The sequence below is a fragment of the Oncorhynchus masou genome, chromosome 20, assembly GCF_036934945.1.
Source record: "Oncorhynchus masou masou isolate Uvic2021 chromosome 20, UVic_Omas_1.1, whole genome shotgun sequence".
Lineage (NCBI taxonomy): Eukaryota > Metazoa > Chordata > Actinopteri > Salmoniformes > Salmonidae > Oncorhynchus > Oncorhynchus masou.
The window spans coordinates 14,185,144-14,199,349 of NC_088231.1; the positions used below are offsets into that span (position 1 = coordinate 14,185,144).

The 14,206-nt window shown below is 43.6% G+C and overlaps 1 protein-coding gene across 6 annotated transcripts in view; it reads right to left on the minus strand.

The window, feature by feature from the left end:
* LOC135506997 (serine/threonine-protein kinase DCLK2-like) overlaps positions 1-14,206 on the minus strand; it is a 77,101-nt gene that overhangs the window by 12,892 nt on the left and 50,003 nt on the right. For 5 of the 6 annotated variants that reach the window (XM_064926450.1, XM_064926449.1, XM_064926455.1 and 2 more), the window contains exons 6-13: positions 13,990-14,084; positions 12,113-12,194; positions 10,655-10,760; positions 9,991-10,048; positions 7,030-7,149; positions 1,634-1,780; positions 739-872; positions 424-501 (exon numbers count right to left, since the gene is read on the minus strand). In XM_064926450.1, the coding sequence (XP_064782522.1) occupies positions 424-501; positions 739-872; positions 1,634-1,780; positions 7,030-7,149; positions 9,991-10,048; positions 10,655-10,760; positions 12,113-12,194; positions 13,990-14,084 (820 nt within the window). The remainder of the gene's footprint in view (positions 1-423; positions 502-738; positions 873-1,633; positions 1,781-7,029; positions 7,150-9,990; positions 10,049-10,654; positions 10,761-12,112; positions 12,195-13,989; positions 14,085-14,206) is intronic. The other variant, XM_064926451.1, reaches the window with a different exon arrangement.

The window sequence follows — 14,206 nt, forward strand, 5'->3', positions numbered from 1 at the left end:
GGGTTACATAACATTGTGTAGTGTACTGTAGGTGTCTGGAGGTTAAATACCATTGTGTAGTGTACTGTAGGTGTTCTGTAGGTTACATAACATTGTATAATGTACTGTAGGTGTCTGGGGGTTACATAACATTGTGTAGTGTACTGTAGGTGTCTGGAGGTTAAATACCATTGTGTAGTGTACTGTGGGTGTTCTGGAGGTTAAATAACATTGTGTAGTGTACTGTAGGTGTTCTGGAGGTTAAATAACATTGTGTAGTGTACTGTAGGTGTTCTGGAGGTTACATAACATTGTGTAGTGTACTGTGGGTGTTCTGGAGGTTAAATAACATTGTGTAGTGTACTGTAGGTGTTCTGGAGGTTAAATAACATTGTGTAGTGTACTGTAGGTGTTCTGGAGGTTACATAACATTGTGTAGTGTACCTGCGGAAGGGAGGAAAGCCACAGAGCAGGATGTAAGTGATGACCCCAGTTGCCCAGATATCCACTTTCAGACCATAACTGGGGAGAGAGACAGAGAAGAGATGGAGAAAGAGCAGAGAGAAAGAGCAGAGGACGAGAGAGAGAAGACAGAAAGCAGAGCAAGAAAGACAGGGAGCAGAGAGAGAAAGAGAGCGAGCCGAGAGAGAGAAATATGAAGGAAGTGTTGTTTAACATCCGTGTGGGATTCCCCTTCAGCGGCGCTAGTCACTAGAATGTCTGATGCTATGGATACAGGTACAGTTGGCAGTAACTCACCCAGCCTCAGCGATGATCTCAGGGGCCACGTAGGTGGGGGTTCCACACACGGTGTGCAGGGGCCCCTCAACCACAGTGGCCAGACCAAAGTCCCCCAGCTTCAGAGACTTAGTGCCATCAAGGTATTCACACACCTAAGGGACAGACACACAAAACATAGTTACCAACTCATGTCACCTCAATTCAAAAGGCATTGAGCATTTCATATGCAAATCTCATATGCAAGTACTTTAGCATGCCATATGAAAATCTCAAATCTCATATCCATAGTACACAGTGTTGTACAAGATCTTCAGTTTCTTGGCCATTTATTGCATGGAATAGCCTTCATTTCTCAGAACAAGAATATACTGACAAGTTTCAGAAGAAAGTTCTTTGTTTCTGCCGATTTTGAGCCTATAATCGAACCCACAAATGCTGATGCTCCAGATACCCAACTAGTCTAAAGGCCAGTTTTATTGCTTCTTTAATCAGAACAACAGTTTTCAGCTGTGCTAGCATAATTGCAAAAGGGTTTTCTAATGATCAATTAGCCTTTTAAAATGATAAACTTGGATTAGCGAACACAGGAGTGATGGTTGCTGATAATGGGCCCATGTAGATATTCCATAAAAAAAGCTGCCTTTTCCAGCATTAACAATGTCTACACTGTATTTCTGATCAATTTGATGTTATTTAATGGACAAAAAAATTGCTTTTCTTTCAAAAACAAGGACATTTCTAAGTGACCCCAAACTTTTGAAAGGTTGTGTATGTCTCAGCCACTCTGGTGGAATTGTGTCACAACAATTCTGACATATTGTTGTCAGGTAACTACTGTATGTCAATTCAACAACATATGATCTTACAGTGTAGCTGGCTACCCCAGTCTTCAGTGTGGTCCCTCACTACTCACCAGCAGGTTCTCAGGCTTGATGTCTCTGTGTACTATGTTCATGCTATGGAGGTACTTCAGGGCTCCAGCCAGGTTAAACACCATGACACTGGCATCTCTCTCTGTGTACTTAGTGGAGGACGTGATGGCATCAAACAGGTCGCCACCCTGCAGGAAATGGACGCATTAGACACATTCATGTTGAATTAAGAACTTACCTAAATGATAAGGTACCTAAAATATTAATGTTGCATGCACTGATGAAGTGCAGAATACTGCTGCAGTGGTCAGTAGTGGTTGACTAGATACTGTAGAGGTCAGTAGTGGTTGACTAGATACTGTAGAGGTCAGTAGTGGTTGACTAGATACTGTAGAGGTCAGTAGTGGTTGACTAGATACTGTAGAGGTCACTAGTGGTTGACTAGATACTGTAGAGGTCAGTAGTGGTTGACTAGATACTGTAGAGGTCAGTAGTGGTTGACTAGATACTGTAGAGGTCAGTAGTGGTTGACTAGATACTGTAGAGGTCAGTAGTGGTTGACTAGATACTGTAGAGGTCATTGGTGGTTGACTAGATATTGTAGAGGTCAGTAGTGGTTGACTAGATACTGTAGAGGTCAGTAGTGGTTGACTAGATACTGTAGAGGTCACTAGTGGTTGACTAGATACTGTAGAGGTCACTAGTGGTTGACTAGATACTGTAGAGGTCAGTAGTGGTTGACTAGATACTGTAGAGGTCAGTAGTGGTTGACTAGATACTGTAGAGGTCAGTAGTGGTTGACTAGATACTGTAGAGGTCAGTAGTGGTTGACTAGATACTGTAGAGGTCATTGGTGGTTGACTAGATACTGTAGAGGTCAGTAGTGGTTGACTAGATACTGTAGAGGTCACTAGTGGTTGACTAGATACTGTAGAGGTCAGTAGTGGTTGACTAGATACTGTAGAGGTCAGTAGTGGTTGACTAGATACTGTAGAGGTCAGTAGTGGTTGACTAGATACTGTAGAGGTCAGTAGTGGTTGACTAGATACTGTAGAGGTCACTAGTGGTTGACTAGATACTGTAGAGGTCAGTAGTGGTTGACTAGATACTGTAGAGGTCAGTAGTGGTTGACTAGATACTGTAGAGGTCAGTAGTGGTTGACTAGATACTGTAGAGGTCAGTAGTGGTTGACTAGATACTGTAGAGGTCAGTAGTGGTTGACTAGATACTGTAGAGGTCATTGGTGGTTGACTAGATACTGTAGAGGTCAGTAGTGGTTGACTAGATACTGTAGAGGTCACTAGTGGTTGACTAGATACTGTAGAGGTCAGTAGTGGTTGACTAGATACTGTAGAGGTCAGTAGTGGTTGACTAGATACTGTAGAGGTCAGTAGTGGTTGACTAGATACTGTAGAGGTCACTAGTGGTTGACTAGATACTGTAGAGGTCAGTAGTGGTTGACTAGATACTGTAGAGGTCAGTAGTGGTTGACTAGATACTGTAGAGGTCAGTAGTGGTTGACTAGATACTGTAGAGGTCAGTAGTGGTTGACTAGATACTGTAGAGGTCAGTAGTGGTTGACTAGATACTGTAGAGGTCAGTAGTGGTTGACTAGATACTGTAGAGGTCAGTAGTGGTTGACTAGATACTGTAGAGGTCAGTAGTGGTTGACTAGATACTGTAGAGGTCAGTAGTGGTTGACTAGATACTGTAGAGGTCAGTAGTGGTTGACTAGATACTGTAGAGGTCAGTAGTGGTTGACTAGATACTGTAGAGGTCAGTAGTGGTTGACTAGATACTGTAGAGGTCAGTAGTGGTTGACTAGATACTGTAGAGGTCAGTAGTGGTTGACTAGATACTGTAGAGGTCAGTAGTGGTTGACTAGATACTGTAGAGGTCAGTAGTGGTTGACTAGATACTGTAGAGGTCACTAGTGGTTGACTAGATACTGTAGAGGTCAGTAGTGGTTGACTAGATACTGTAGTGGTCAGTAGTGGTTGACTAGATACTGTAGAGGTCACTAGTGGTTGACTAGATACTGTAGAGGTCAGTAGTGGTTGACTAGATACTGTAGAGGTCAGTAGTGGTTGACTAGATACTGTAGAGGTCAGTAGTGGTTGACTAGATACTGTAGAGGTCACTAGTGGTTGACTAGATACTGTAGAGGTCAGTAGTGGTTGACTAGATACTGTAGAGGTCAGTAGTGGTTGACAAGATACTGTAGAGGTCAGTAGTGGTTGACTAGATACTGTAGAGGTCAGTAGTGGTTGACTAGATACTGCGGAGATCACTAGTGGTTGAATAGATACTGCAGTGGTCAGTAGTGGTTGACTAGATACTGTAGAGGTCAGTAGTGGTTGACTAGATACTGTAGAGGTCAGTAGTGGTTGACTAGATACTGTAGAGGTCAGTAGTGGTTGACTAGATACTGTAGAGGTCAGTAGTGGTTGACTAGATACTGTAGAGGTCAGTAGTGGTTGACTAGATACTGTAGAGGTCAGTAGTGGTTGACTAGATACTGTAGAGGTCAGTAGTGGTTGAATAGATACTGTAGAGGTCAGTAGTGGTTGACTAGATACTGTAGAGGTCATTGGTGGTTGACTAGATACTGTAGAGGTCAGTAGTGGTTGACTAGATACTGTAGAGGTCATTGGTGGTTGACTAGATACTGTAGAGGTCATTGGTGGTTGACTAGATACTGCAGAGGTCAGTAGTGGTTGACTAGATACTGCAGTGGTCAGTAGTGGTTGACTAGATACTGCAGAGGTCAGTAGTGGTTGAATAGATACTGCAGAGGTCAGTAGTGGTTGACTAGATACTGCGGAGATCACTAGTGGTTGAATAGATACTGCAGAGGTCAGTAGTGGTTGACTAGATATTGTAGTGGTCAGCAGTGGTTGACTAGATACTGTAGAGGTCATTGGTGGTTGACTAGATATTGTAGTGGTCAGCAGTGATTGACTAGATACTGTAGAGGTCATTGGTGGTTGACTAGATACTGTAGAGGTCATTGGTGGTTGACTAGATACTGCAGAGGTCAGTAGTGGTTGACTAGATACTGTAGAGGTCATTGGTGGTTGACTAGATACTGTAGAGGTCATTGGTGGTTGACTAGATACTGCAGAGGTCAGTAGTGGTTGACTAGATACTGCGGAGATCACTAGTGGTTGAATAGATACTGCAGAGGTCAGTAGTGGTTGACTAGATATTGTAGTGGTCAGCAGTGGTTGACTAGATACTGTAGAGGTCAGTAGTGGTTGAATAGATACTGTATAGGTCAGTAGTGGTTGAATAGATACTGTAGAGGTCAGCAGTGGTTGACTAGATACTGTAGAGGTCAGTAGTGGTTGACTAGATACTGCAGTGGTCAGTAGTGGTTGACTAGATATTGTAGTGGTCAGCAGTGGTTGACTAGATACTGTAGAGGTCAGTAGTGGTTGAATAGATACTGTAGAGGTCAGTAGTGGTTGACTAGATACTGTATAGGTCAGTAGTGGTTGAATAGATACTGTAGAGGTCAGCAGTGGTTGACTAGATACTGTAGAGGTCAGTAGTGGTTGACTAGATACTGTAGTGGTTGACTAGATACTGCAGTGGTCAGTAGTGGTTGACTAGATACTGTAGTGGTCAGTAGTGGTTGAATAGATACTGTATAGGTCAGTAGTGGTTGAATAGATACTGTAGAGGTCAGTAGTGGTTGACTAGATACTGTAGTGGTTGACTAGATACTGCAGTGGTCAGTAGTGGTTGACTAGATACTGTAGTGGTTGACTAGATACTGTAGAGGTCAGTAGTGGTTGAATAAATACTGTAGAGGTCAGTAGTGGTTGACTAGATACTGTATAGGTCAGTAGTGGTTGAATAGATACTGTAGAGGTCAGCAGTGGTTGACTAGATACTATAGAGGTCAGTAGTGGTTGACTAGATACTGTAGAGGTCAGTAGTGGTTGACTAGATACTGTAGTGGTTGACTAGATACTGTAGTGGTCAGTAGTGGTTGAATAGATACTGTAGAGGTCAGTAGTGGTTGACTAGATACTGTAGTGGTTGACTAGATACTGTAGAAGTCAGTAGTGTTTGACTAGATACTGTAGAGGTCAGTAGTGGTTGACTAGATACTGTAGAGGTCAGTAGTGGTTGACTAGATACTGTAGAGGTCAGTAGTGGTTGACTAGATACTGTAGAGGTCAGCAGTGGTTGACTAGATACTGTAGAGGTCAGTAGTGGTGGACTAGATACTGTAGAGGTCAGTAGTGGTTGAATAGATACTGTGGAGGTCAGTAGTGGTTGACTAGATACTGTAGTGGTTGACTAGATACTGTAGAGGTCAGTAGTGGTTGACTAGATACTGTAGTGGTTGACTAGATACTGTAGAAGTCAGTAGTGGTTGACTAGATACTGTAGTGGTTGACTAGATACTGTAGTGGTTGAATAGATACTGTAGAGGTCAGTAGTGGTTGACGATATACTGTAGTGGTTGACTAGATACTGTAGAAGTCAGTAGTGGTTGACTAGATACTGTAGTGGTTGAATAGATACTGTAGAGGTCAGTAGTGGTTGACTAGATACTGTAGTGGTTGACTAGATACTGTAGAGGTCAGTAGTGGTTGACTAGATACTGTAGTGGTCGACTAGATACTGTAGAAGTCAGTAGTGGTTGACTAGATACTGTAGTGGTTGAATAGATACTGTAGAGGTCAGTAGTGGTTGACTAGATACTGTAGTGGTTGACTAGATACTGTAGAGGTCAGTAGTGGTTGACTAGATACTGTAGAGGTCAGCAGTGGTTGACTAGATATTGTAGTGGTCAGCAGTGGTTGACTAGATACTGTAGAGGTCAGCAGTGGTTGACTAGATACTATAGAGGTCAGTAGTGGTTGACTAGATACTGTAGAGGTCAGTAGTGGTTGACTAGATACTGTAGTGGTTGACTAGATACTGTAGTGGTCAGTAGTGGTTGAATAGATACTGTAGAGGTCAGTAGTGGTTGACTAGATACTGTAGTGGTTGACTAGATACTGTAGAAGTCAGTAGTGTTTGACTAGATACTGTAGAGGTCAGTAGTGGTTGACTAGATACTGTAGAGGTCAGTAGTGGTTGACTAGATACTGTAGAGGTCAGTAGTGGTTGACTAGATACTGTAGAGGTCAGTAGTGGTTGACTAGATACTGTAGTGGTTGACTAGATACTGTAGAGGTCAGTAGTGGTTGACTAGATACTGTAGTGGTTGACTAGATACTGTAGTGGTCAGTAGTGGTTGACTAGATACTGTAGAGGTCAGTAGTGGTTGACTAGATACTGTAGTGGTTGACTAGATACTGTAGAGGTCAGTAGTGGTTAACAAGATACTGTAGAGGTCAGTAGTGGTTAAATAGATACTGTAGAGGTCAGTAGTGGGTAAATAGATACTGTAGAGGTCTGTAGTGGTTGAACGTACCTTGACCAGCTCCATGACCAGGTAGAGTTCAGTGGGTGTGTCCACTTCGTCTATCAGCTGGATAATGTTGGGGTGTTTGACTCTCCTCAGCACTGCCACCTCATTCTCTATCAGGTGCTCCTGCACACACACATACATGCGCAAACACACACAGAGAGTGGACAGTGGTTAGGTATTCAACCCTGCATTATTAACCCCCAGGCAGACAGACATGTAGTAGTTCATTGGGTTGGTCTTTGATCCTGTTTATATGGAATCAGATTAGAGATTTATCATGTTTTATTCATGTTTTCTCTAATGTCAGCTGCTCTGACAGATACATGATATACATCACCTTGAGCTGAGAGGCTAAACCTTCATTAGATAGTTAAGAGACCAGAGCAATCAATAGTCATTTATTTAGAGTGTCCTCTTGTCTGAGAGAACAGCCTCTGTTGATACATGGTACTGGGACTGTCAGCAACACTGTCTGAGAGAACAGTCTCTCTGTTGATACATGGTACTGGGACTGTCAGCAACACTGTCTGAGAGAACAGCCTCTGTTGATATATGGTACTGGGACTGTCAGCAACACTGTCTGAGAGAACAGTCTCTGTTGATACATGGTACTGGGACTGCCAGCAACACTGTCTGAGAGAACAGTCTCTGTTGATACATGGTACTGGGACTGCCAGCAACACTGTCTGAGAGAACAGTCTCTGTTGATACATGGTACTGGGACTGTCAGCAACACTGTCTGAGAGAACAGCCTCTGTTGATACATGGTACTGGGACTGTCAGCAACACTGTCTGAGAGAACAGTCTCTGGTGATACATGGTACTGGGACTGTCAGCAACACTGTCTGAGAGAACAGTCTCTGTTGATACATGGTACTGGGACTGTCAGCAACACTGTCTGAGAGAACAGTCTCTGGTGATACATGGTACTGGGACTGTCAGCAACACTGTCTGAGAGAACAGTCTCTGTTTATATATGGTACTGGGACTGTCAGCAACACTGTCTGAGAGAACAGTCTCTGTTGATACATGGTACTGGGACTCCGTCAGCAACACTGTCTGAGAGAACAGTCTCTGTTGATACATGGTACTGGGACTGTCAGCAACACTGTCTGAGAGAACAGTCTCTGTTGATACATGGTACTGGGACTGTCAGCAACACTGTCTGAGAGAACAGCCTCTGTTGATACATGGTACTGGGACTCCGTCAGCAACACCGTCTGAGAGAACAGTCTCTGTTGATACATGGTACTGGGACTCTTGTCAGCAACACTGTCTGAGAGAACAGTATCTGTTGATACATGGTACTGGGACTGCCAGCAACACTGTCTGAGAGAACAGTTTCTGTTGATACATGGTACTGGGACTGTCAGCAACACCGTCTGAGAGAACAGTATCTGTTGATACATGGTACTGGGACTCTTGTCAGCAACACCGTCTGAGAGAACAGTCTCTGTTGATACATGGTACTGGGACTGTCAGCAACACCGTCTGAGAGAACAGTCTCTGTTGATACATGGTACTGGGATTTTTGTCAGCAACACCGTCTGAGAGAACAGTCTCTCTGTTGATACATGGTACTGGGACTCTTGTCAACAACACTGTCTGAGAGAACATCCTCTGTTGATACATGGTACTGGGACTGTCAGCAACACCGTCTGAGAGAACAGTCTCTCTGTTGATACATGGTACTGGGACTCTTTTTAGTAACACTGTCTGAGAGAACATCCTCTGTTGATACATGGTACTGGGACTCTTGTCAGCAACACCGTCTGAGAGAACAGCCTCTGTTGATACATGGTACTGGGATTTTTGTCAGCAACACTGTCTGAGAGAACAGCCTCTGTTGATAGATGGTACTGGGACTCTTGTCAGCAACATCGTCTGAGAGAACAGTCTCTCTGTTGATACATGGTACTGGGGCTGTCAGCAACATCGTCTGAGAGAACAGTCTCTCTGTTGATACATGGTACTGGGACTGTCAGCATCACTGTCTGAGAGAACAGTCTTTGTTGATACATGGTACTGGGACTGTCAGCAACACCGTCTGAGAGAACAGTCTCTGTTGATACATGGTACTGGGACTGTCAGCAACACTGTCTGAGAGAACAGCCTCTGTTGATACATGGTACTGGGACTGTCAGCAACACTGTCTGAGAGAACAGCCTCTGTTGATACATGGTACTGGGACTGTCAGCAACACCGTCAGAGAACAACACTGTCTGAGAGAACAGTCTCTCTGTTGATACATGGTACTGGGACTGTCAGCAACACTGTCTGAGAGAACAGTCTCTGTTGATACATGGTACTGGGACTGTCAGCAACACCGTCTGAGAGAACAGTCTCTGTTGATACATGGTACTGGGACTGTCAGCAACACTGTCTGAGAGAACAGCCTCTGTTGATACATGGTACTGGGACTGTCAGCAACACCGTCTGAGAGAACAGTCTCTGTTGATACATGGTACTGGGACTGTCAGCAACACTGTCTGAGAGAACAGTCTCTGTTGATTCATGGTACTGGGACTGTCAGCATCACCGTCTGAGAGAACAGTCTCTGTTTATACATGGTACTGGGACTGTCAGCAACACTGTCTGAGAGAACAGTCTTTGTTGATACATGGTACTGGGACTGTCAGCATCACCGTCTGAGAGAACAGTCTCTGTTGATACACGGTACTGGGACTCCGTCAGCAACACTGTCTGAGAGAACATCCTCTGTTGATACATGGTACTGGGACTCCGTCAGCAACACTGTCTGAGAGAACAGCCTGGATATATGACTCCTGTCAGCAACACTGTCTGAGAGAACAGTCTCTCTTGATACATGGTACTGGGACTGTCAGCAACACTTACATTCATTCACCACGTTACAACCTGGGTTGCTGAGCTCAGCTGCTATTGGGTGACACAGTCAAAGAAATACAGTGGCAACAACATATTCTCTCTCTCTTGCTGTCTTACCTTTCCACTGCACTTGGCCTTGTCAATGATCTTCAGTGCATACTCCTTCCCAGTGGACCTATAAAGACATGCAGCAACACTAGTCCTTCAAATCATGGTATATTGTGTTTACTGTAAATCCTTCAAACCAACCCAAATCATGTGCAACCATCTGCCAAACCAAAACATTTTTTAACAAGTTTGAAAGGCACTTTTTTTAGTGTTTCATCACAAACTAAGATTCTAATTTCTATCCAACAGTAGACTGAACAGTGTTGCATCCCCAACATAGGCTGAAGCATCAGACAGTGCATGATGGTGTATTGGAGAGTTTAGCCCTTCTGATTAGAGGAAGGAGTCTTCTCTCTGTATATTACAGACAAACTGCTGAGTCAGAAGGGAAACGGTAATGAAGTGGATTTCATGGGCTGAACCCCAGACACACGCACATACACAAACAGTAAATGCTTACTTAAATTCTATAAATAAATGCCTGCTGTCATTAAGCCTTAGAAGCAGTTATGACATCTGACGTGGCGCTTATTAAGTCACATTGAAAGCTACTGATCAATGTGGTCATTTATAAATAGGGCTTTTTAAGTCCAACAGCCTAGTGAACATTCATTACAAATATGAAAATCCATCAATGAGATGTAAAGAAATGTAATATTCTGAATTTACATACCGTTCTACACAGTCTTTCACCACGGCAAAGTTTCCGTCTCCTATGACCTTGCCGACCTTGTACTTATCCAGGACGGTTGTGATAGAGCTACAGCTGTTGCCGTTAACTGATGAGGAGAGACGTGTTACAACGGGGCACATCAGAATGCTCTTTCAGTTACTTCCTGTGGCCCACATATATACAGACTGAACAAAACATTAAGAACACCCTCCTAATATTTGAGTTGCACCCCCACCTTTTGCCCTCAGAACAGCCTCAATTAGTCGGGGCAAGGACAAGGTGTCGAAAGAGTTCAACAGGAATGCTGGCCGATGTTGACTCCAATGCTTCCCACAGTTGTGTCAAGTTGGTTGGATGTCTTTTGGGTGTTGGACCATTCTGATACAGACAGGAAACTGTTGAGCGTCAACCCAGCAGCGTTGCAGTTCTTGACACAAACTGGTGCACCTGGCACCTACTATCATACCCCGTTCAAAGGCACTTCAATCTTTTGTCTTGATCCTACACCCTCTGAATGGCGCACATACACAATCCATGTCTCAATTGTCTCAAGGCTTAAAAATTATTCTTTAACCCGTCTCCTCCCCTTCATCTACACTGATTGAAGTGGATTTAACAAGTGACATCAATAAGGGATCATAGCTTTCACCTGGATTCACCTGGTCAGTCTGTCATGGAAAGAGCAGGTGTTCATAATGTTTTAGACACTCAGTGGAGAATGACGTACAATACCTACAAGTACTTACTCTGGTAAAACTCTGGTAAAACTTGCATTTCAGTGAAATGAATATGATCTCGTTTTAATCGCATTTTAATCTAATCAAAGTATAAAGTCATTAATTGCCCATTAACCCAGGCAGCCTAGCTCCTACCCTAGAACTAATGTATGGCCTCTCCTAAAGAGGAAACAACAATATTATGCAGACACACAGCCCAAGGACGTGTTGATACCGCCTGGCTGTCTCACGCAGAAGCACACAGATCTTTTCACTTGTTCTCCGCATCACACTTCTCTGTCCCTCTGTTGTGAGTGCTGTGATGCGACACGTGTCGCTGAGGAAGCAATTCTAATATAACAAAACCTGCATTGAGGCCCTAGGGGGGATTGGGGATGCATTGGGCCACGTGTTTAGGGGTGAGTGAGTGCAGGCAGGAGCTGTGAGAGTTGGCACAGAGACAGGATGACACAGGGTAAAGAGAGGAGAGGAGTAGAAGGGAGGAGAGGAGAAGAGGAGAACAGAAGAAGAGAAGGGAGGCATTGAGAGGGGAGTGGAAGAAGAGTAGGGAGGGGAGGAGAAAGGAGGAGAGGAGAACAGAAGAGGAAAAGGGAGGAGAGGGGAGGAGAAGGGAGAGATTGAGAGGAGAAGGGAGGGATGAGGACAGGAGTGGAGTGGCGAGGCAAGGAGGAGTAGGAGAGAAAATGGAAATTAAGAAAATGTCAGAGAAGGGGACACCTACCCTCAGGACTCATGTTATAGGCCAGCTCCAGACTGTGTGAAGACCCGTTCACATTGGTGGCAGACGTGTGATGTGGCGGAATCTGGAAAGGAGGAGAGAAAGTAAGAGATGAAGAGAGGAGGGTAGGAGAGAAAAAGAAAACTGGAGGTCAGCATCCTTCCCCTTTCAACCACCACTCAAGTCAAAACCTGGACACACGCATCACCATGGCAACTATAAATATCAAAAATGGCGCACACAATGGATTAGAGGTCAAGGTTGGCTGGGCACATCTGTTGGTTACGCAACTCCCAATCCAATGCTTTGTTTTGACATCAATACTTGCAGGGCGATCGAATTAGCCAGTTACATCTCCAGAGTAATACAACAGGACAGGTCCGCTTCATAACATCGATCCAGAACTAAGCCCTGGGATCTAGGGACATTGACTAATGGTTTTGCTTTAAGTAGCATGCATTTGAAATCCAATATAATGCCATGACAGAGTGCGTCAGGATAACTTGCTCATGGATCCCCGTAGTGTTTAATAGTGCTTCAGAGTTCTGACAGGAAACTAATACAAAACACCCCCGCAATTAAATTGTATAGTTTGGTACTGGCACTTACCCTTTATATGGCTTACTTCTGTTGGTTTTTTTCCCTCCCTTATGTGTTTTTTTTTGTTATACTATTTGCTATTGAATACTGCATTGGGAAGGGCTAGCAAGTTAAGCATTTGACTGTACTTGTGAAGGCCTTTTGAATGTATTTCAATTGACTGATTTCCTTATATGAACTGTAACTCAGTAAAAATCTTTGAAATTGTTGCATGTTGGATGTATATTTGTGTTCAGTATAGTTTGGTAAGAAAATGTTTGATATTCGACTTTATAATCCATTATTAGATAGGTAGCTCAATGGAAAGATAGAAGACGATTCTACAAAAACACATCTCTTCTGTATTGCTCTTACAGTTCTCCATTCTGTGGACGTTGTGTGCCTACCCAAACTCAAAAGAAAGTGAGCAGGTATGTATATCACTGTGTTAATTATGCATTTGGCGTAAAATAAGTGTTCTGCCCTTCAGAACAGTACAGGGTGTTGAGAACTATCTTAATGGATAGGCCTCCCCTACTGTCACCTATCAGGCACAGAAAGAGGAAACACAAACTTTTAATGGATCGAAATGATGACCAATGTTGAAAATAATGAATAATTTGACGAGAGGCTTTTTCCAAAAGAGAGAGCTGTGATGGCTGTTTGAATAGGTTATATGGGTTATTATAAGACTCCTTTTTCAAGCATTCTTGGCTTTCACATGCGACAGAATCCGCCAAGTCATCTCAGTAATCTTTTCTATTATGGAAGAGAAGCTCTTTCAACACTTCTAGAAGTACACGAACCATAAGGCTTATTTTTGTTACCTGGACTAGAAAAATGTATGCATTATTTAGTACAATCTCAAGGTGAAACACCTTTGAACTGGGTGGATTACATCATCAATCTTTCTTTTCAATTTGTTACTTTGTGATGTCTTTCAGAGTAACTAAGTTACAATAAACGTTATGGACCTGCCAAGTAAACACGGTGTAGGTGTTGCCAAACTGTAATAATCATCTAGAGAACGTTTAAGTGCTGTTGTCCCCACTGTCAACAGATTCAAGTGTTCTGGCCAACCACTATTCCTGATCTAATGCACTTGAGGTTAAATCATTTGCTACTATATGGTTATTTATAGCATATCACTCTTCCTATACAGGTACATACAGTACAATATAATTATCTGGAGATTATAGGTGGTGTGTGTGTGTGTGTGTGTGTGTGTGTGTGTGTGTGTGTGTGTGTGTGTGTGTGTGTGTGTGTGTGTGTGTGTGTGTGTGTGTGTGTGTGTGACTTACCTTGAAGCTGTGTATACTGCGGGGGCTGGTGGGGGAGGAGCTGCTGGATTTGGTGGACTTGGGGGTGGAGATCGTACTGCTGGGGACACCATTGACTGGAGAGGAGAGAGAGAGAGAAAAGAGGGAAGGAGAGAGGGAGGAAGCCACAGTAAGACAATGATAGGACTAGGGCTGGCCCAACAGGATGTGCTGATGTGGGGAAGGGCAAACGAGAGAG